The 21,715-nt window shown below is 65.7% G+C and overlaps 7 protein-coding genes across 7 annotated transcripts in view; 4 read left to right on the forward strand and 3 right to left on the reverse strand.

Moving 5' to 3' along the window:
* The window catches only part of F751_2183 (Aspartate aminotransferase), a gene marked incomplete at both ends in the record, with an annotated part of 2,705 nt that extends 2,559 nt beyond the window's left edge, over positions 1-146 (reverse strand). The window contains one exon of the mRNA XM_011401232.1: positions 112-146. Within this exon, the coding sequence (XP_011399534.1) occupies positions 112-146 (35 nt within the window). The remainder of the gene's footprint in view (positions 1-111) is intronic.
* A 957-nt stretch (positions 147-1,103) lies between these two features.
* F751_2184 (putative WD repeat-containing protein) lies at positions 1,104-6,166 on the forward strand (the record flags this gene model as incomplete). Its single annotated transcript, XM_011401233.1, has 10 exons — positions 1,104-1,220; positions 1,350-1,394; positions 1,553-1,992; positions 2,487-3,195; positions 3,247-3,666; positions 4,106-4,232; positions 4,845-5,041; positions 5,159-5,404; positions 5,528-5,728; positions 5,816-6,166. The coding sequence occupies 10 exons, from the start codon at positions 1,104-1,106 to the stop codon at positions 6,164-6,166; spliced, it is 2,853 nt and encodes a 950-aa protein (XP_011399535.1).
* Positions 6,167-7,988: 1,822 nt separating this feature from the next.
* Positions 7,989-8,279, forward strand: F751_2185 (hypothetical protein; the record flags this gene model as incomplete). The annotated part of the gene is made up of 1 exon (XM_011401234.1): positions 7,989-8,279. One exon carries the CDS (start codon positions 7,989-7,991, stop codon positions 8,277-8,279), a length of 291 nt encoding a protein of 96 aa, XP_011399536.1.
* A 1,643-nt stretch (positions 8,280-9,922) lies between these two features.
* Positions 9,923-11,854, forward strand: F751_2186 (Zinc finger CCCH domain-containing protein 63; the record flags this gene model as incomplete). Its single annotated transcript, XM_011401235.1, has 5 exons — positions 9,923-10,060; positions 10,159-10,240; positions 10,516-10,918; positions 11,083-11,173; positions 11,381-11,854. 5 exons carry the CDS (start codon positions 9,923-9,925, stop codon positions 11,852-11,854), a joined length of 1,188 nt encoding a protein of 395 aa, XP_011399537.1.
* A 453-nt stretch (positions 11,855-12,307) lies between these two features.
* F751_2187 (Histone-lysine N-methyltransferase SUV39H2) lies at positions 12,308-13,194 on the reverse strand (the record flags this gene model as incomplete). Its single annotated transcript, XM_011401236.1, has 2 exons — positions 12,308-12,540; positions 12,609-13,194. 2 exons carry the CDS (start codon positions 13,192-13,194, stop codon positions 12,308-12,310), a joined length of 819 nt encoding a protein of 272 aa, XP_011399538.1.
* Positions 13,195-13,454: 260 nt separating this feature from the next.
* F751_2188 (Pleiotropic drug resistance protein 1) lies at positions 13,455-20,135 on the reverse strand (the record flags this gene model as incomplete). Its single annotated transcript, XM_011401237.1, has 11 exons — positions 13,455-13,522; positions 13,698-13,793; positions 13,983-15,748; positions 15,971-16,465; positions 16,613-17,131; positions 17,533-17,819; positions 17,985-18,188; positions 18,461-18,847; positions 19,016-19,192; positions 19,399-19,650; positions 19,914-20,135. 11 exons carry the CDS (start codon positions 20,133-20,135, stop codon positions 13,455-13,457), a joined length of 4,473 nt encoding a protein of 1,490 aa, XP_011399539.1.
* A 920-nt stretch (positions 20,136-21,055) lies between these two features.
* The window catches only part of F751_2189 (hypothetical protein), a gene marked incomplete at both ends in the record, with an annotated part of 2,506 nt that continues 1,846 nt past the window's right edge, over positions 21,056-21,715 (forward strand). The window contains one exon of the mRNA XM_011401238.1: positions 21,056-21,551. Within this exon, the coding sequence (XP_011399540.1) occupies positions 21,056-21,551 (496 nt within the window). The remainder of the gene's footprint in view (positions 21,552-21,715) is intronic.

Consider the following 21,715-nt stretch of genomic DNA (forward strand, 5'->3'; position numbering starts at 1 on the left):
CGAGCAAGGGTGTCCGCGTCAGCATGTTCCAGCAGCTCCGACAACTTCCAGGTCTCGGTGTCGCTCACACAGATCGGATGTATGCATTTGAACTCCCGGGGTGCCAGGTACCGCTCCAGGCCGAAGGGGCGGAGTGGTTGCGGCATCGCTGGCTGCGACTCTCGTGGCCCTCACGGGCTCGGTCAATGGACAATCGCGGTCTTGAAATTAAGGCAAAAATGTGTCGAGATTGTCTACACATTGGATTCGGAGTGGGCCTGTACCACAGAAGAATGTGTTCCTGTCGAGAGGGGGTTTGGAGGAACCCTAGCCGGAACCCGGGGCAGGCAGTACCATGTTCAACAAGGACAGGAGGCACCTGTCCCACTCCACTCTGGGTACGCCTGCGCATTTTGTACTGTTTGTGAATCTATGGGCATGTGGATCCGAGGTTGCAGGGAGCGTGGGCATGCTGCAGCTGACAATCTTGCACACAATGCCTGTATACAGATGGATCGTGAACACTGCACAGGGTCGCCATATCAAACGAGGAGCTTGACAGGCCTGCATACTTCCCCACAGCAATAAAATATGAACTTGTGCGCAATGAATTCTCATTGGGACTGTGGCTAACATTGTGGGGGGGACAGTTTCCTACAATCCTTATGGTAGCAAAGGCTGCATGACTTATGCACTTCACACGTCATGCTCATAAAATTTCCGTGTCCACAGAGGTACCAGCACTTTGCAAAGTTGCACCGTCGGCTGTGGTATGGGTCATCGTTGCCCCCTCAGACTTGGGTCTTTGCCTTACAAGCTTGTATATTGGTGGCACTGGAACATGTACAGCAACATGCAGGCACCACGGAGCAGTCCAGAAGGCAAGGTTCCGATCTGATTGTATCGGTTGCAACATTTTTCCCCGGACAGGATCCAATCACACTCGTGTCTTCCCTCTGATGCACCGTACACCTATGCCTAGGCCCCTAAACCCCTTGCGCGACCCTTTCCACCTGAAACCCAGCAGCCGGCTGCTGGCTGCGTACACATATGGCCATCGCCCCACCAATTCGCATGCACCTATCATTCTTTCAAGATGATTTAGCCCTCTCACATACGGCGCAATGGCCCTCTTCGAACCCTTCCGGGCAATCGGGCACATCGTCGACGATGTCCCGTTTGCAGTCCAGCGGCGCGGTCGGGAAACGTACGCAACCGTGAGCGTCGGCAATGCATGGCAGGTACGTTGATGGCGTACAGTGAGGTATAAAGTGTGCAAGGGACCGTTGTGTCCATTCAGGGATTGCGCCTCCGTCTGGCATGCCCTCGTCCCCACCTCAAAGGCCCCTCCCACCACCATTGCTCCGCAGATATACAACACTGCCAAGCTCACGGTAGTACTCATCGGTCCCCAGGTGTGCGAGGCTGGAGGTGGTCGCCCCGAGAGACCGCAGGCCATGGGGCAGGGCTCATTTTCTGCTGGGTCCAGTGGTAGGATTCACAACCTGCTCAAAAGAATTGTTGCCACAATCATCACTGACACAAGCCACACCCCCACCCACTCCCCTCCCAGCTTCCTCGATCGATCACTGCCCTGGCCTGCGCCGGGGACGTGACCCTGGCTGCGTTGGAGGGGGGCGACATCGTGGAGACCAGACGCGTGCATGTCACCGGGGTCTACAGGGGCCACACCGGGTCGGTCGTGGCCATGCAGGTCCTGGGCAGCACGCTGCTCACCCTTTCCACCGACGGCACCCTGCGTGCCTGGACCCTGGGGGAGCGGGCCGCCCCCCTCCAGACCCTGGAGCTCGGGCCCGGCTTCACCCCATCCACTCTCGCCCACCCCGACACCTACCTGAACAAGGTGGTGGTGGGGTCCGCGGAGGGCCGCCTCCAGCTGTGGAACTTCTCCACGGGGACCCTGCTGCACGAGTTCAGGGGCCTGGGGTCCGGCATCCGCGTGCTGGCTCCCAGCCCCGCGCTCGATGTGATCGGCTTGGGCTTGGCGGATGGGTGAGCGAGGCACTCTCCCCTTTGTTGGGTGGAGTTTGTGGGAGGTGTCTGCCATCCTGCGATGAAGTGCGCCCCCTACTCAAACCCTTGGTCCCATCCCACCTGCATGCCCATGCCACCGCCCTCATTGATCTCTCCGCGGGTGAATACCCCCCTGCCACGCGGAGTTTCATGGGGGGCGCACAGAGAGCCTCGCGGGGGTTTCGCTGACGGCGCCTGATCCAGTCTGGTGTTATCTGATAGTAGCCCTTGCACAATTCACCTTCCTGTCATGATTTCCACCCTGTGACTTGCTGCACCGTGTGTGCAGTTTTGACGCACCTCTCTGCATGATCCATCGCTACCCACCTTCTTCCTGGTCGCCGTTGTCACGCTGCCCTTCCCCTGTCTGGACCACCAACATGCCCTCAACCCACTGTGCCAAGCCCCACCATTGCCTCAATCCCCTGACATCCTCCCCCGTCCACCGCTTCCCCACCCCCCCCTGCAACCAGGCGCGTGGTCCTCCTGGACTTACGTCATGACGAGGTGGTGGCCGAGTTCAGCAACGCGGCGGGCACCGGCGCCTCCGCCGCGGGCCTGCTGGGCAACACCGCCGGCGCCGCGGCGGCCGGCGCGCCCGGCGGCGGAGCGGTCACCGCCCTCGCCTTCCGCACGGGCCCCGGCGTACCGCTGCTGGCGGCGGGCGGCGCCTGCGGCGCGGTCACGCTCTGGGATCTGGAGAAGCGCCGGCTGCACTCCGTGCTGCGTGACGCGCACGACGCCGGGGTCACCCGCCTGCACTTCTTTGTCGGCGAGCCGCGGCTGATGTCGGCGGGGCGCGACAACGCGGCCAAGCAGTGGGTGCTGGACGGCGCGGACGGCGCGCCGCGCCTGCTCCGCTTCCGCGCGGGCCACGCCGCGCCGCCCGCGCTGGTGCGCCACTACGGCGCGGGGCGCGCGCTGCTCAGCGCGGGCGAGGACCGCACCTTCCGCCTGTTCAGCGCCGTCGCCGACGCGCAGTCGCGCGAGCTGAGCCAGCGCCACCTCGAGCGCCGCGCCAAGCGCGCGCGCGTGGCGCGCGAGGAGCTGCGCCTGCCGCGCGTCGTGGCGCTGGCGGCGGGCGACGCGCGCGAGCGCGACTGGGCCAACGTGGTCACCGCGCACGCGGGCGAGGCGCGCGCCTTCACCTGGCGCCTGGCCCATGCCGTGCTGGGCGAGCACGTGCTGGAGCCGCCGGGGCGGCGCCGCCGCGGGGGCGGCGCGTCCGGACAGGCGCACGGCGAGGCCGCACCGCGCGACGCGGTGACCGCCGTCGCGCTCTCCGCCTGCGGCAACTTTGCGGTGGTGGGCTCGGCGGACGGCGCCGTGCACCGCTACAACATGCAATCCGGCCTGCACCGCGGCGAGTACCAGCGCCAGGCAGGAGGCGGCGACGCGGCGAGCGAGGCCACGGCGGGCCGACCATCCCCCGCGCACGACGGCGCGGTGGCGGGCCTAGCGTCCGACGGCGCCAACCGCTGGCTGGTCAGCGGCGGGGAGGACGGCGCGCTGCGCACCTGGGACTTCAAGCGGTGCGGACTGACGGGGGAGCTGGGCGTGGGGGCGGCGGTGCAGAGGCTGGCGTGCCACCCGGCCTCGGGGCTGGTGGCCGTAGCGCCGGCCGACCTCATGCTCCGCATCTACGACGTCGAGGTGCGCGGTCCCTCCCCCCTTTCTTTTTAGGGTGTCCCACAGAGGGTTGGGGGGCGCGTGGGTGGGCGCATGATGAGGGCCTGGTTTGCAACCATCGAAAACTTTGCTATCCGTCCGCTTCTTTGCATGCCTGAGACCAGTTCGCACAGGGCGCTGGCCCCCTCCCTTCCCTGCGGGCCACCGGTGATGACAACATTCTGGCACCAGTCTTACGCGCCAATCTAACTCATTCCTGGCGCGGTGTGCTGATACCCCTTTGCTGTAACTGAGGTGGCCCTCAGGTGTTGTTCTGATCTGATTTCCTACCTCTGTTTTGAGGACCCTGACACTCCCCTGGCCGTTTTCTGAAGGACTCCCAAGCTTGGCTTGGCTTGCCATGGACACTTGTCTCCTCTCGGCACACGACTCACAATCTCCACACCAACACACCCATCCACAGGCCCAGCGGCTGGTGAGGAGGTTCGAGGGCCACCTCGACCGGGTCACCGATCTGCAGTTCAGCGAGGACTGCCGCTGGCTGCTGTCCAGCTCCATGGATGGCACGCTCCGGGTCTGGGACATTCCAGGTGGGTGCGTAGGGGGGTCTTGTTCCTCTCTCACCTCTCCCTCTGTGGTTTCAAGACCCCCAAAGCTATCTGTATTCCTGCCCCGCCCCTGGCCCCCATGTCACAACACCACACCTCCTGGCGATGATAAGTTGATAGTCTCGTTCGTCTGAAGACACCTCCCTTGGGAGTTCCGTGACGACAAGCATAATATCACCACCCATATGCTGAGCCTCGAGATGTGTGTTCTTGTGCGGTGGGCGGCCCGATCTGCCTGCATGCGCCCCGCCTGACTCCCACAAGGCAGCCCCTCGCACGCCGCCCGTGGCATCCTACACGCCCCGCCCTCCCATTTCCCTTCCACGAAGCCACCGCTGTGATGTCTCAACCAAATATACATGTTAGACTACCGATTGGTGGCAACCCCACCAACATGAGTTCAACGACTCTCTTTCTGAGCGGTGCAGTGCTGTTTCCCTTGGCCCCCTGTGCATTGTTCTTCGTCGCGTACACATGACATCCTGCCCTTGGACCCCGTGCACGTCCCTCTCAATAGCACAACCTTTTTTCTGAGTCAAGAATCCCTCAATCCTACTTATGACCATCCCATGGTCAAACCCTTTCTCACCGCAGGCTCCCAGCTGCTCCAGGTGCTGGACATGGGGGGAGTGGTCACCTCGCTGTCCCTCTCCCCCGCCCAGGACCTGCTGGCCACCACGGGGCAGGGCTCCCGTGGCATCAACCTCTGGGCCAACCAGCTGATCTACGGCGCGGGGGGGGACATCGTGCCGGGGTCGCGCGTGCGCCACGCCCACCTGCCCGCGCTGGCGGTGGACCCCGAGGGCGAGGAGGAGGGCGCCGCGGCGCGCGCGGCGGCGCGCAGCGCGGCCATGCTGGCGCTGACACCGCGAAGGGTGGGCGCGCCCGACGCTTCCTCCGACTCCGAGCTGGAAATCTCGGCGGGGGAGGGTGCCGACGCGCTGGCCACGCTGCGCGACGCCTCCAGCTCCGAGGACGAGGAGGAGGGGGGCGGCGCCGCCTCGACACCGGCGCTGCGCCTGGAGGACGAGGTGGCGGGCGCGGCGTGGGCGAAGCGCACGCCCAGCGGCGCGCCGGCGCCTCTGGCGCCGGCCATGCTCACGCTGAGCCTGTTGCCGCGCTCGCAGTGGCAGAGCCTGGCGCACCTGGATGTGGTGAAGGCGCGCAACGCGCCGGCCGAGGCCCCGCGCAAGCCCGAGGCCGCGCCCTTCTTCCTGCCCTCGCTGGCGGGGGCGCGCGCGGGGCGCGACCCCGTCTTTGTCCCTGGATTGGGGCAGGACGGCGGCGAGGAGCCCAGCCCCGGCGACGGCGAGGAGCCGGCGCTGGCCGCCGCGGCCATGGCCGCCTGGGGCGGCTCGGAGGACGAGGATGCGGCGAACGGGGATGAGGACGTGGCGGATGGAGATGAGGACGCGGAGGCCGACGCCGATGCGGATGCCAACGCCAAGCCACGGCGCAAGCACCACCCCCAGTCGCGCGTGCGTGGGCTGGGCGGCGCGTCCGCCCCCGGGCGCGCGCCGACGCTGGCGGCGCTGCTGGCGGCGCCGCGCCCCGGGTCGGACGAGGCCGTGCTGGGCCTGCTGCGCACGCTGACCCCCGTGCAGGTGGACGGCGAGGTGCGGGCGCTGACGCGGCTGGCGGAGCCGGGGCAGGACGGCGGCGAGGGCGAGCGCCTGGTGGACGCGCTGTTGGCCTTCCTGGAGGCCCAGCTCTGCGCTGGCTCCTGCTTTGACCTGGTGCAGGCACTGCTGCGCCTGACGCTGGACGTGCACGCCGGCGCCATCCTTTCTAGCCCGTCGCTGCAGCGCCGGGCGGCGGGGCTGGCCGCGCAGCTGCGCGCCAGCTGGCAGCGCGTGGACGACGCGCTCAACTCCACACGCTGCGTGCTGGGCCTGCTGGGCAACCTGCAGCCGTGAATGATGTGTGTCGAGGGACCCTACAGGACGTGTGTCGTGGTGCACAGTTTAGACCAGGTTTTTGCCCACCCCTGCACACCCCACCCTCCATCCCCACCTCTTTCCCCTTGCTGCCCTCACTCTCGCATTGACGTTGACTGACTGACAAACCTTGTACCTGCCCCCCCGGCCTGACGACACCCTGATGCTCGAGGCCATGAATGGGCCTGCATCCCATGTACATACACAGAGGTTTATATCAATCGAGTATGAGAGAAAGTGCAGCAAAGAGGGCAATGCATACATATTCAAGCCCTCTCGGGCATTTCCCATGGGGAGTGCCCTACTTGTGGCCCTTCTGGGTTACCCAGAGGCTCTTGCTGGAGGTCTGTTTTGCCTTGCTCCCGCTCAGCTTCAGGGCCTTGCCCTCCACTCGGCTGGCATGCGCGAGCCCCTTCTCCATCCTCGCCGCTCGTCGCTGCTTCTGGGCACGCGATTTCTGGCCGCGCTTGCCCGGAATCCTCCTGCTGGGTTGGCGCATGCTTTCAATCTGATCAAAAAACACCTTGTAGGCAAGCCTTGCCAGCACAGATGAAGTCCCGGGATGTGAAGGATAGAAGTTATAATGGAGGCGCGCAGGCCTTGGGCGATGGAGGCCTTGCTCCTCAGGCTGGTGATGAGACAATGAACCCTGTATGCCCCATCGGCAAGTATGCAGGTGCACACACTGAACATCCATACACCTGGGGGTTGCGAGGTCGGCCGCTGCGGCCTGGGAGCCTGTATCGGCCACATCCATGCCTGCATGGCTCACAAATGCCGGTGAGGCGAGCGTACTGCAGGGACCCAAGCACACACCCAAGCCTCAGGAAGCATGCCAAGGTCATTCATCATGTACATGCTCTCTGCAGGCTCACTCTCGCCATCCGCGATGCTCTCGGCTGTCCAGCCTTCAGGGGGGGCGGTCTGCTTGCCGCTGCCATCCTGGTCCATCGCAAATGCAGCTGACCGCCTCTTCTTCTTTCCTGCGCTCAAATCAAGGAGGCGGCTGGCCAGCGTCCATGTCAGATTCCAACTCACTGGGCACGGTGTTTGCACCCCCCGTACCTTTCGCCATGGCGTTTCTGAGTCCTTGAATATTGTAACAAGAATGGGTATTTTTGCGAGTTGAAAATCTTTATACACTGAATCCTATGCCCTGTCCCAACTCAAGGCACCAAACGGCTCCTGCATTGCCAAGCCGGCCTCACGGGTCCCCCTCTCCAAAAGATTTTGCGGAACCCAAGGAAAGCCGGATTCCGTCCTGGGGCACACGCAACGCTGCGAGACCCAGACCTACTCATTTTACACACATTAGCTTCAAATTCATAGTATTGGGTCGCTTTCGCGCTTGTGGTCCGGCAGCAGCCTGCCAGTGGGATGGCGTGAGGCCAGCGGCTCTGCCGCACAATCCTTCAGGCCGGAGGTGAGCCGATGCAGAATGCCCCAGCGCCATCACACTGGCCAGAACAAATTGCATGTGTCAAAGGCTCGGGTGGAGCGCTGTTCGGGTTTCGCGCGAGTCCGCACCCTCCCAACCTTCCCGCAGGTCCCCGCTCAGAAAACCCTTCGCACCGCGGCCTAGATGAGCGCCGACGGCTGCGCTGTCCGTACTCAGAACAGGCGCACTGCCTCGTTCAGCGGCGGATCAAATTCCTCCAAAAATGGGAGTTTACCCCACCGCGCGAGCGCCGCAGCCGTGCCCCATGGGCCGGGCGTTCCTTGGGCGCCCTGGGCGGCCATGCACTCCCCGAGCCCCTCGCCGATGCCCGAGCACGGGCAGTACCCCATGGTCTGGATTCCCATGAATGTTCCCGGCAGTCCATCGCCCTTCATGGGTTCCGGGAGCATGGCGTACTCCCTGGCCCCGTCCGCCTCGCCGCACAGCGTGCTCAGCCTGCCCCACCGGCCCATGGGCAGCTACCCCACCTGGTCAGAGTCGGAGTGGGGCCCGTCGCGGGACCCCTCCCAGGCACAGGCGCAGCACAGCATCTCCTCGCGCCTCTCACATGAGGAGGACCCAAAGGAGGAGGGGCAGCAGCAGCCCTGCGTCTTCTTCCTCCGCACTGGGACCTGTGCCTACGGCGCGCGGTGAGAGCTGCCCCGATGTGGGCGAGGATGGGGATGCTGTCACAGCAGCTGCCACGCTCCTCTTGTCATGCCCAGTTGCGCCCATCAGGTATGGGTTTGTGCGCTGTTGTTGCCCAGCTCCCACTCTCATGTCGCCCCTCCCCCCCCGCCGCTCGGCCTTGGTCATCTCCTTCTGGCGGGGCGCGCCGCGCGCGGCCGCCGCCGCCTCGCCGTCCTGTCGGTTGGGGTCCTTGGGCGGCGCGGCCGCGCCTGGCTGCTTGGCCCGGGGCGTGGGCGGGTGCCCGTCGCCCGACCGCCGTGCCAGCTGCGGCGCCTCGGTGGGCTTCCCGGCTGGCGGCGCGGGGGCCTCGTGCGCCGAGGGGCGGCGCTCGGCGAGGGAGGCCTGGCCCGCGCCCGCCGGCGGCCGCGTGGGGGCCGGCACGGGGGGCGGGCCGCCCGCCGCCATCTGGAAGGGCGACGCAGAGGGGACAGTGGAGGCCGCCGAGGCGGGGGCGGAGGCCACGGGCGTGAGGGGCAGGGCCGCGCTGCGCCTGCTGGGCGTGCCGGGGGCGCCCAGCGCGTCGGTGTCACTGGCGGTGCGCACCGGGCGCAGCGGGAACGAGGTGGGGGCCACGCCCTGGGCCGCCCCGGCGGGCGCGGCCTCCGGCCCAGTGCCAAAGGCGGCGGCCGCCGCTGCCATGACCTGGTGTGGGGAGATGTCCCCCGTCCCCCGCTGGCCCTGCGCAGGGTGTGGGAACGGAACAGGGATTTGAGCACCGCACACTTGTGCATGGGAGGGGTGGAGGCACGCTGCGGGCACACATCGTGGCAGCAGATTCACAGATGCAAACGTGGGCGTCACACGGGCACACAATGCATCGATCCGTCTGCCGCCAGGCGGGCCCCCGGATCAAATTAGCGTTGGTTGCAGCACAGGCAGTAGCAGGGCCCAGAACTTTCAGAGAGAGTAATCCGGTGCACACCAAGGCACGGACCTGGAAGGCAGGGGGAATGATGACGGGGGAGAGGGAGCTGGCGTGGACCAGGCTCTCGCTGCCAAGGAGGGTGTTGCGGGGAGAGGGGGAGGCGCCTTCGACGTGGAAACCGACCACCTTCACGGGAGGAGTGGCCTCCACCTTCTTCCCCGACGTATCGGATCGATGCATGGCGGCGGATGGGGCCAGGGCCGGCCCACGGAGCCCACTACGCCTGCCCTTGGAAGGAGTCCTTGCTCGCCACGGACCCTCTGGAGGCAGGGTGCTATTGCAAAATCGTCTCAGCCGATCATAGGCTGGCTGGGGTTGAGGTAATGGCGCTGGGGATGGGATCGGTGGGGATTGAAGTGTGGGGATTCCGGCATGGCCAGGGCCACAGTGGGCCTGGGCAGGCCCCGGAGGAAAGGAGGGAGGAAGAATCATGCAGCGGACCCCATGGGCGGACCATGGGCGTATTCACCCGCCCATGGGGGCGGAGATCCTGAGCGGGACCTATACCATTCATTCGTCCCTTGCGCATCGCATGTGGGCGTGCCAGGCGCCATCGACTGCACCTGCGGGGTGTGGACATCAACTCGAGACGCACCAATTGTTAAATAAGTGCACCCATCGGGTGGGCGCCTCACCGTACACACTCGGCCCTACAACACCCCAGTCGCACTAATTCTGCATCATGGCGGGCACACGACCCCCCTCCCTCCGCGCCGTGATTTTGCGGTCCGGGCAAGGCGTCGAGGAGGTCATTGGCGGGGAGCGTCAGGGCTTGGGAGCGCTGGAGGAGCTCATGCATGTGTCTGAAGGCGAAATAGAGGTAGGTCACCTCCAGTGGGACGTGCTTTTCGGGGTCATGGAGCTGTCAGGCGGAGCCCGCCCTGGTACCTACCACGGCCCCCACCCCTTCCGCCGCAGATCCATGTCTTCAAGGCGCCGCAATTACAGGACCTGCCGGAGTACCTGGCAGCCAAGAAGCCAAACATGCTGTACATAAGCGGTGGAGTGTATCACGGAGGGGACAGTCGTGCACACGCCCCCCTCCTCCGTCTGCCCTTCATGCATGGGCCCGACGGTGCGCTACCAGCCTGGAAGGCTGGCATGCGGAAGGTCGCATGGGTGAAGCTGTGCCGTGCCGCCGCAGGGGTGCATAGTCATGCGATCTGTCTGAGTCGACGGTCTGTAAGGTGCTGGCATGGAGGCCGACGGCGGTTTGTACCGCTGCGCATCTATAAGAGAGGCGTGGCAGCACCCTCCGCACACTCACCCCTGCAGGCCACCCACAGCCTGCCGCGGTCGAGCTCTTCCTCCGTGCACTCACCGGGCTCAACCTGTTTGCCGTCTACATCGACGCGGCGGGCTGCGAGGACCTAGGTGAGGGGCTGTGGGGGGGGGGACCGGGAGTGCACTGGGCCTTGGGGCATCCAGATCCGGCAGGGGCGCGGTCACTGGATGCCGCTCTGTGGACTGTGTGCCCAGAGGGTGCTGGGCCTCAGCCCCCCACACCCTGCGCTTCCCTCCCGCACACCAGCTCCCCCCCCTCCCCCCCCTCCCTTCCACGGCTCAGCTGCAAGTTTTCACACCCCCTGGAGCTCCTGCCAGAGCTACGCTACAACTCCCTGAACCTCCCCCTCCGCCCCGGCGAGCCGACCTGTGCCTACTACTCCAAGCACTGGAGGTGGGTGTGCTGAGAGTTGGGAGGCCAGGGGGTTATGCTGAGGCATTGGAGGGCCCGGGAGAGCCCGATACCTGCCGGCTCACCAGGCCCTGCCCCGACTGCCCAGCCTTCACCTGCACATGCACTGTCACCCCCCGCCCCCCCAACTCCTGTTCAAATCGCAGGTGCTCCTTTGGAAACACGTGCAAGTTCCACCATCCCGAGCCGCCCCAGGGCCTGGGCGGCCACGCCCCTGCCTCGACCACCTCCGCGGACGTGGCGCCAGGCCGGCCCGGACTGGAGGCGTGGCAGCGGCCCCCGCTGGTGGCCTCCCCCGACGGCGCCCCGCCGCGGCTGGCGCCGCCCCACCTGGTGGCCTCCCCCGACGGCGCCCCGCCGCAGCTGGCGCCGCCCCAGCTGGCGCCGCCGCAGTTCCACACGGCGCATTCGCTGCACGACGCACACGTCGTGCGTATTGTGCAGGGAATGCGTGTGGAGCCTCGGGACGCGCAGGTTCGGCACATGCCTCCCTCGCCCTTCGACCGCGCCGCCTCGGGCCTGCTGGGCCCGCTGCGACGGGCGCCCCTCAGCGTGCACGTCGCGTCGGTCGCCGTGGCGGCACCGCGCACGCCGGAGCCCCAGACCCCCGACTCCCGCTCCCCGGGGGCGGACGCCGGGGTCCCTCAGGACGTGCCCCCCGGACCCGGCGCCAGCCTGCCCCTCATGGTCTTCTGCGGGAGCGCCAGTGGCGTCGGGCCCAGGAGCCAGGCCTCCATGGCGGGGGTGGGCTCCAGCTTCTTCGCCTCCGGTCTGCAGGGACTGGGCGAGGCGGAGGAGCCGGAGGACGTGGAAGGGCCTGAGGACGTGGAAGGGCCGCTGGAGGATGCAGAAGGGCCGGAGGACGTGGAAGGGCCAGGGAATGCGGGTGACCGTGGCAGGAACCCAGACCAGGATTGACGTGTCCCTGCTGCTGGGGCCTTGGCGCGCCCAGGCCCACTGAAACCCAAGCACCCCGAGGATGGCCGGAGCGGCGGGTGCTGGGCTGTGGCGGCCCTCACCCGACGGGATCGACGGGCCACCTCGGTCAGTGAACCGAACTGTCATATGAGCTGGTCGTCACACGGCCTGCTCCCCACCCCAGCCGGCGTCAGACCTGGGGCCCTGCCGCAAGCCAGGCAGTCAGTAGTGTGCTCCTCGCGACAGGTTGCGAGGCCCAGGCCCCGGACCAATAACTCCCCCTCTTCTTCCCGTGCTGAGAAGATGCACAATTGTAACCCGGCCCCCGGCATCTTTCACCTCCTCACCCTTGTTTCCCTTGGCGTCTTGGACCTCACCCTTGCTCGGGAAGGGTCGCCCCATGCCTCTCATCCAGTGCCTGTCTGCGCTGCCATGCAGGCAGCATGTAAAGTACTATGCAGGGTCACGGGGCAGGAAACCACGGCAGGCTGGGGTGCCACAGAGGCAGGGGGCTTGGACTCGGGAGGGGTGCCCACCGGCCGGGGTTCCATAAGAGTAGGTCAGCTCCTCGCCGGCCTCGATGCTCCGGCGGGCAAATAGCCGCAGGGAGGGGACCATGCAGCCACGGGGCAGGACAGCCAGGAGGATGAGGTTGCCGCCGTCGCAGCTGCATGGAGAGGGAGGAGCTGTGAGAATGGGGGGGGAAGAGTGGGGTGTGGGGCATGCAGTCATAGTCCAGAACCCGTCCAGGCACCTGCGGGCACTCTCTGGCCCCCGTGCCTGTGGTTGATGAAGGCCGCCACGTTACCCTGGCGCGTTGCATCTATGTTGATGCGCAGGGCGGCGGTCTGGGAGGGCAGGATCTCACGGAACACCAGGAGGGCGTGCGCCCTGCCGGCGGCGTCGTAGTCGCGGAGACGGCGCCAGGCCTCCGCCGTCGTCACCCGCTCACCCACATACTCGCAAACGAAGGCGCCGCATGGGATATTGCAGTCTGCTATCACGCCCCAGCCCTTTCTGGGGATGCGGCGGATGTGCACGGGGGACTCCTGATGGGCCGGGGGAGGGGCGCAGGTGCCCCGGCAGGAACACCCGGGTCCACACTCCTGCAGCAAAACATCGATGTCGATGCCGAGCTGCAGCGGCACCAGGCACCCGTCGGCACCGTAGAGATGGCCCCACGGGTGCTGGGCTGCGCAGGGGCAGGCGGGCCCGCAGGTGGCTCCACACTCGCACCCCACCTCCTCCGCCCCAGGCTCGGCCCGAACCCTGTCCAGGTAAGAGAAGTCCGCTGGTCGCGGCTCGTCATCGACTTCGTTCTCCACATGCCATGGCAGCATCCCGTGCCATCGCACTGAGCGAGAATACTTTGCATATAACACCCATTCCATAGACACTTCCACCTATGGCAGGTTCAGATCAGTCTGGGCACAGACAACCCTCGGGGGCATCAGGCTCATCGCAAGCACAGGGAAGAGTAGGACAAATCCAATGTAGACTATGGGGCCCATGGTAGCGGCTCTGTTTGAGAAGCCGGCCTTGACCTTGGCCGGCGTCTGGCAATGCATGTGTTTGCGGCCCAGCGCACTTTGAATTCCACCTAGCGGCTTTGGTAGTTGATCTTGAACAGCGCGAAGACGGTGATGGCGATGAACAGGACCGAGTAGCCTGGCCAGGGATGTGTAGGATGTGTGTGTGGGACGGGCCCCAGGCACAGACACAAGATTCAGCAGAATAGCAGGGCGCATCCCTTGGTGCACGCACTGAACGCACAGCTCTAATCCGGTGCGGGGCACGAAAACCTGCAGTGCCAGCAAACAGCCTGCGTCACCCCGCGGCTCACCAAACAGGATGGCCACAGAGGGGCCCAGCATGCTTGCTTTGAAATTGAAGTAGCTCTCCAGGAAGTCTGGGATGCTGCTCTCCACGCCATCCAGCCCTGCGATCGGCGGTCAAGTGTGGGTGATGGGCGGTGGTGAGGTGCTTGGCCAGCCGCATGTCGGAGTTTCAGGTGCTCCCCTCACCGCCGTCGGTCCCTTGCAACGCCACCCTGGACTACTCCACCCAGACCCCTCAGGCATGCTCTCCCCCCACTCCCCCCCCCCCCTTCTTCCCACTGCCAACGCACCGACGATGTACTCGTCCCCAAAGTCCTTGAGCTGGGCGATGACCAGGGAGTAGAGGCTCCAGGACACCGGGTTGATATAGTAGAACCAGACCCAGTAGCGTGGGATGGCGGGCTCGGGGATGAGGAAGCCGCAGAGCAGGTTCCAGGCGCCGAAGAAGAAGGAGCAGAAGACGTTGCCAAAGGCAACGTTGGGCGTGATGGACACGGCCATGACCCCGAAGAAGGTGAAGTAGCAGAGGGTGAGGAAGAAGAGGAAGAGGAACCAGAAGAAGGCGCCCGCGTCGCGCTGGAACCAGATCATCCAGTAGACGATGGAGACGTAGACCACCGCCTGGATGAGGATGTAGGGCAGCTCCACCAGCTGCTGCGCGGCGGCAAAGGGCAGGACGCCGTACAGCCCGGCGGCGCGCTCGCGCCAGAAGACGGTGCGCTGGGTGGAGATGACGTGCTGGACGGTGAGGCAGTTGCTGATGCCCACGAAGAGGGTGGAGGAGAAGATGACGCCCATGATGTTCAGCACCCCCGACACGGTAGTGCGGTCGGAGCCGAGGCGCCAGAACATGGAGCCGAAGACCAGCGCGATGAGGATGGTGGAGGCAAAGCGTGTGATGTTGTACTCCGGCAGCCGCCAGTACATGAGGAAGTTGCGGCGCAGGTTCACGCGGAACTGCTCCATGGGCGCCGCGATGTGCAGCGCGGAGTAGTCGATGTCGGGGACGCCCTCCCGCGGCTCCGCCTCCGCCGCCAGCAGCTTCTGCAGCGCCTCCGCCTGGGGCGAGGCGTCGTACAGCTCGGAGAAGTCCTTGCCCAGGCGTCGCTCGTTCCCCGGGTTGCTCACCTCCAGCATCCAGTTGGCGGGGTTGTAGCGCGGCCTGATGGCCTCCACCCCCGGGATGGCCTGGAAGTAGGCGATGAGGTCGGCCGAGTCGTCGCCCATGGGGCCGTTGTAGATGGTGCGCCCGCCCGGCTTCAGCAGCAGCAGCTCGTCAAAGGTCTGGAAGATGTCGATGGAGGGCTGGTGGATGGTGCAGACCACGGTGCGCCCCGTGTCCACCGTGTTGCGCACCGCGCCCATGACGATGCCCGCGGCGCGCGCGTCCAGGCCCGACGTCGGCTCATCCATGAAGACGACCGAGGGGTTAGCCACCAGCTCCACCGCCAGGGTGAGGCGCTTGCGCTGCTCCACCGACAGCCCCGACACACCGGGGGAGCCGACAAAGGCGCCGCGCAGGCGGTCCAGCTCCACCAGGGTCATGACCTCCTCCACGAATGCCTCGCGCGTGGCGGCGTCCACCGTCGTGGGCAGGCGCAGGCGCGCGCTGAACTGGCAGGCCTCGTGCACGGTGGCCTGCGGGATGTGGATGTCGGTCTGCTCCACGTACCCCATCACCCGCGCAAAGGTGCGGTCCTGCTTGGGGTGCCCGTTCACGCGGATGTCGCCCGTAATCACGCCCTCCGTCTTGCGCCCCGCCAGCACGTCCATCAGCGTCGTCTTGCCCGCGCCCGACGCGCCCATCAGCGCCGTCAGCACGTGGGGGCGGAAGGCGCCGTTGATGTTCTTCAGCAGGCGCAGCTGGCCGGCGTGCGGGCCCTCGCCCCCCGTGTCGGCCTTGCCCCGGTCGAGGTCCTTTGGCAGGGGGACCGAGTAGCAGACGTCGCGGAAGGTGATGACCATCTGGGTGAAGGGCAGGGCGGTGCCGCGGCGGTACGCCTCGCCCGAGGCGAAGGACGCCGCCGCACGCTCGCTGGGGCGCAGCATCGCCGAGCTGGTGCGGCGCGTGGTGGAAGGCGCGCTCCCCTTGGGGGCATTGTTTTCCACGTCGGGGGTGGAGGCGGGTGGCCAGCCGGCGCCGGCGTTGGGCGGCGCCGCGCCGGCGTCGGGCGGCACCGCGCCATCCCCCGCCGCGCCAGCGTCGGGCGGCGCCGCGCCATCCCCTGCCGCGCCGGCGACGGGCAGCGCCGTGCCATCCCCTGCCGGGCCGGAAGACGCGGCGCCGGTCTCGGCCGCCTTGGCGGCCAGGGGCCCCGACGCGGGCCTGGAGCCGGGCGCGAGGCGGCTGGCGGTACGCACGGAGGCGGGCAGGTCGGTGCGGCCGGAGCCGCTGAGCACGCGGCGCGCCAGGTCGTACTCCTCCAGGTACTCCTCGGTCATGGTGGGCTTGGAGTGGGGGGCGCCCAGGAAGGTGATGGCCGCCACGAACGCGCAGGCGTTGAGCACGAAGGAGCCGATGATGAAGCCGATGGCCACCCAGCACCACCAGTAAGCGGACTGGAAGCCGCGGAAGGCCAGCACATTGGCGCCCAGGGTCCCGCCATTAACCGGGTCGGGGACGTCCCACTGGGAGGAGGTGAACTCGTTGATGGCCAGCGCGCGGGTGGCGTAGGAGAAGGGGTTGCCCCAGAAGCCGCCCAGCCACCAGGGGGGGATGTCGGAGGTGTTGAGCACGAAGCCCGACAGGTTGATGAAGATGAGCAGGAAGAAGCTGTGGGAGTGGGTTGGGGTGTTTGAGGGGGGGGGCGCATGGTGGAGAAGGGCTGAGACACTGGCCGCGGCATCATCCCCACCGCACCCCCTTTGACCCTGTTCCCCTGGACCTCCCTTCGAGATATCAAACACACACCCCACGCACCTCCCCGCGGCCGTGGCGATGGTGTCGTTGCGTGCCACGGCGGCGATGAGCACGAACATCTGGACGGACCAGACGTTGGCCAGGAAGAGCTGGACCCAGAACATGAGGAAGCGGACAGAGCGGGAGAAGCCAACCACCCAGTAGACGATGAGGGACCAGATGGTGGCCTCGATCAGGGAGAAGGGGATGCGCAGGATGATGACCGGCAGCGCAAAGGCCCAGCCTGGGTAGAACTTGGCATCGCGCTGGCGGAACATGACGGGCAGGCGCTCCACCAAGATGTGCATCTCGGAGATGCCGCCCAGCAGCTGGTAGAGCAGGGAATAGAACATGACGCCGAAGAAGAGGTTGCCGTCCTGCACGTTCTCCTTGCTCTCCTTCCAGAACACGGTGGCCACCACCAGGGCCATGATCAGGACCTGGGTGGTGCGGATGATGCTGAAGATCTTGTTGCGCACCAGCAGCACCACCTGGCGCCAGAAGTTGGCGCGCAGCAGCTCGCCATGCTTTTGAGCGTAGCTGTCGTGAGGGGGGGTGGGAAATCAAAGGGGGAGGTTGGTCTGGTGGCATGGATGTCAGAGGCAGGATGAGTCGTGCGTCGAGCGCCCGCATGACATGAACACAGCGCCGGGATTCCGTCCGTGGGTGTGCACCAGGAGGGGAGAGGCTGCACGGGGCAGTCTTCGGAGCACCAGACAATCAGGGGATGATGCAGGGGGTCCAGGTCACCCTATCGTGTGCGGCAGAACACCACTATGTGATTCCAATCCCCATCCCTCCACACTTTCCACCACCCATCCGTCCTCCGCCACGCCATTCAGCCACCCAGGACTGTTCCCAACCACTTCGTACCTTCCAACACAACCCCGCCCACAAAGCAATCCGAGACCCCTTCCCCTGCAACCCCCAACCTCACGCACTGTGCGGTCTGCAGGGCGAGGTTGTTCTCCTCGGGGCCGCCGTAGGGGTTGCTCAACTCCTCGGCCATGCTCTTCCAGGCCGGCGTCTCGGCAAACCGGTTCTCGATCATTTGCACCGTCTGGTAGCGGAAGGGCTTACCTAGCGCCGCAGCGTCCCAGTACTTGTGCTGGTCCGAGGGCGTGGTGACCTCCTGCAGGAAGTCGGCCACGCCGCGACGCACGGGGCAGTTGAAGCCAAAGGACTCGAAGAACTCCAGCACCGTCTCGCGGGGGCCGTGGTAAGGGATCTGGGAATGGATGGAGGGGGGGACGGAGAGGTGATGGACGGCAGGATGGGGCTTGCATGCAGCATGCAGCCTGGTACAAAGAATGCCTGGGGCAGCACTTGCACACAGATACACAGCATCTGCGCACCCACGCCACATCCCCTGTGTCCCTCCATTCCCCCTCACCCTGCCGTTGGAGATGAGGATGACCTCGTCGAAGAGGTCAAAGGTCTCCGGGGAGGGCTGCAGCAGGCCCACCAGCACCGTGTAGTCCATGACGTGCGCCAGGTTGCCGATGGACTTGACGATGGAGTAGGTGGTGTTGGAGTCCAGGCCTGTGGAGATCTCGTCGGCGAAGATGACGCGCGCGGGGCCCACCACCAGCTCGCCCTGAGGCCGCGGCCGGCGGGGGGGGGGAGGAGGGGGGTGTTCATGTGTGGGTGGAGGAGTGTTGTTCACACGCAGATGGACCGATCATACGTGCGCGCCTTCCAGCACAGCCTGCAGCCCCGACGCAAAGAGTGCACTCCGGGGCTGGAGCGTCGTGTGGGGGACACAGTGCACCCCAGCATTGCTCCCCTCAGCGCTACAGCATCACTGCCCATCCAACTCCTCACACCCCACAACAACACACATTCCACACACCAAACCACACAGCGTACCGTGGTGACGCGCTTCTTCTGCCCGCCTGAGATGCCGCGCAGCATCGCGTTCCCCACCACGGTGTCGGCGCAGCCCTCCAGGCCCAGCAGGCCCAGCGTGGAGTCCACCTGCAGGCTGGCGTCCTTGCCCTTGGCGTAGATGGCGGCCTTCATGAAGGCGTCCAGCTCCGGGTCGGGGACGATGCCCTGCGCCTTCTCCGCCTCCGCCAGCCGCTCGATGATGGTGGTGCGGTAGCCGCTGGCCTGGCAGCGCGCCGAGAAGTCAAAGGTCTCGCGCACGGTCAGCTCGCCAAAGTGCTCGTCGATCTGGGAGATGTAGGCCGAGGAGCGCTCCACCCTGAACTGGTGGAAGCCCTTGCCGTTGTACGTAAGCTCCTTGGACTTGATCTGTGGATGGGTGCTTTTTTTTTGGGGGGGGGGGGCATGGGTGGCGTGGCGTGGCGTGGGTGGGTGGGTGGTAGGAGCGGGAGGGAGTAGGGTTTGACCAGCGCTGGCAGGGCCAGCCAGGGCCCAGGCACTCCTCAGGCCAGCCTTCCCCCCTCGCCACCCCCACACCTGGAGCCCGGGGTCGCGCAGGTTGTACCCTGCCAGCGTCTTCAGCAGCGTGGTCTTGCCCGAGCCGGGCGGGCCCAGCAGCAGGGTCAGCACGCCCGGCCTCAACACGCCGCTGACGTTGTCGATGATGGGGTAGCTGGTGGTCTCCGGCGCCTTGCCGATGGCCTTCAGCAGGGGCTGCAGAGGTTGATGGGACGGGGAGGCGAATGGAGGGGGGTGCCTGGGGGTGGGGGAGGCATGGCAGCGCATCGTGCAGGGGAGGCCCGTGCCCTGGAGGCCAGCAAAGCAGCTGTCCTGGTGAGCCCAAAAGACGGGATCATAATCCCACACACACCACACACACACTCACAAGCCCCACCCCCCCGGGGAACTCCGTCACCCACCCCGGTCATGCGTTTGACAAAGTTGGTGAGGGTGGGCACCGACTGGTCTCCCACCATGATGGTGGTCAGCACCGAGAGGTTCTGGTAGCGGACCACCACCACCGGCGGCTGGATGCCCGCCTTGTCCATGCGCGCGCGCAGCTTCTGCAGGATCACCAGGTTGCTCCCCGTGTCCTCCTCCGCCAGGCTCTCCAGCAGCTCCCCCCGCGTGTGGCGATCCATCTTGCGCGTGTCCAGCACCTTGACAGATCCCTGTCGCGGTGAAGGAAAGGACGGCACGGGGTAAGAGGGCGTGCGGATTTGCAAGGGGACACATGCACCCTGCCATGGCTGGGCCAACCCCGGCCCTGTGCCAAGTTGAAAGCAGGTCATCAGAGGGGTGCGCCAAGGCCGAGATCCCATGCTCAACTGCCCCCTGCTCCCGCTACTTGCACCATCAGGACTACTTGCACCATCAGGACTACGACAGACTGCCAGCAAACAGCCACGAACCACCCAAGGAGTCTCCTCCTCACATCCTTGGTGGGCAGCACGGCGGCGGTGCGCTGCTTCTTGGGATGCAGCTCGGCCAGGGCCGCCTGCTTCAGGGCCTCAAAGTCCGCGGCCCGCGACTCCTGGGAGGGACGGATGACCCCCGCATTCGAGGTGGTCGACAGGGTGTAGATCCTGTCACCCCCCCTGGCCCGCTCCTGCCAGGGCCAGTCGCCCGTGGGCGTGGAACCGAGATAATCGGCCATTACGGCGCCACTCCGAGTGGCGTGAGGCTACCGGAGTGACACTGGCCTCCTCGTACCACCCGAGTACTCGTCAGCTGTCGAGGCCAGGGATGCCGCAGGTGATAGCCCAACCCGAACGGCTGATCGCAATAATACCAACAGGAGTATCTACTCTTTACTTTTGAGAAGATCGGTAGCCTTGACGATCAACTTCTTCCGTACCATACCGAGACGTAATCAGGGCTCTCCGCTTACGTTATCCTTTTGGGTCCACGAGACCTGATCTAAGGCTTGTTGTAAAGCCTCAAGCAAGCACGAATAGTATCTTTGAGCGCTGCCATAGCCACTTCCACTTGTAACTGGCAACGTTACATGCGATCTAGTTGCCCAAGGGAGTCCACAGGTTTGTGCAAGTCGTTCATGAATTGAAAACTGCCTGGGCGAAACCTCTGGATCACATTGATTTTCAGGATGTAGTCTCTTCCAGCCATACTTCCTGTGTCGTCGCATGATCTTTGCTCATGGTGAGGGGGTACTCATAATACTGGAAGGTGTACCAGCCACCCCAGGACCTCACTCACCCAGGAGACCATAGCTCAAATAGAAGGGTCCCATCGGCAATAGACTGTCTTTCAAATGCATACATTGCCGCTCTGCCGATTTTCATGATTGCTGGGGCAGGTCAAATTGAGTTGGCTACTGGTGTGTGCAGCTTGTCAGGTCATGATGGCATGACATGTGCACCGGATTCGAAAAAATGGTCACGGAGCCCCAAAAGATGTCGCCAGCCCTCAATCCTGACATACAACCACGCGTTGATTCATGACCCTCTCCAGTTATCGGTGGCAGCCACGGATTGAACAGCGTCGGGCCCGATCGGGAGATAACTTTGTTCGCTTCACGCGTACGGGGGAGTTGGTGAAGCCATGGCCACAACGGCCATGCGCCATGCGCAAATGGCACCGCACTCCCCTCCCAGCTCCCTTCCCCATCCTCATGGCATCCGGGGGGTGGAGGCCAACCCCCTCTGCCCCGACCTCCCCATCTTCGACCTGGGCGTGTACCTGGCCGGACCCCCCGCCTGCCAGCCCCTGTGCGAGGCCCTGGCTGCCTGCCTGCACACAGCGTCCGCGGTCGTGGTGCGCGATCCCCGGGTGGACGAGGGCGCCAGTGAGGCCTTCCTGGACCTCATGGAGGCCTACTTTGACCAGCCACGCGAGGCCAAGCTGCCGGACGTGCGGCCCGACCTGGCCTACCAGGTGGGCGCCACGCCGGACGGCACGGAGCGGCCGCGCTGCCTGGCGGACAGCGCCATCCTTCGGCGGGCGGAGGCGGAGCTGGGGGAAGCCGACAGGCCCACCCCGCCTCAGGGCCCCGACTCCAAGTGGCGCTTCTTCTGGAGGCTGGGCGAGCGGCCCGCGCAAACCCGCTTCCAGGGTGTGCGGCGTGGGGGGATTTCTTGTCCGGTGTGGGGACTCGAAAGCGAGCGCAGGCTTGTACATGCGTGCTGGGTCGCCCATCTCTGCCGCCAGGTTGCTGCCCTGCACTCCCCTGCTGCGCTGGCAGCCTCCATGCTCCCGTCCACCAGCTCAGCGCCCCAC

The sequence above is a fragment of the Auxenochlorella protothecoides genome, assembly GCF_000733215.1.
Source record: "Auxenochlorella protothecoides strain 0710 unplaced genomic scaffold scaffold2, whole genome shotgun sequence".
NCBI lineage: Eukaryota > Viridiplantae > Chlorophyta > Trebouxiophyceae > Chlorellales > Chlorellaceae > Auxenochlorella > Auxenochlorella protothecoides.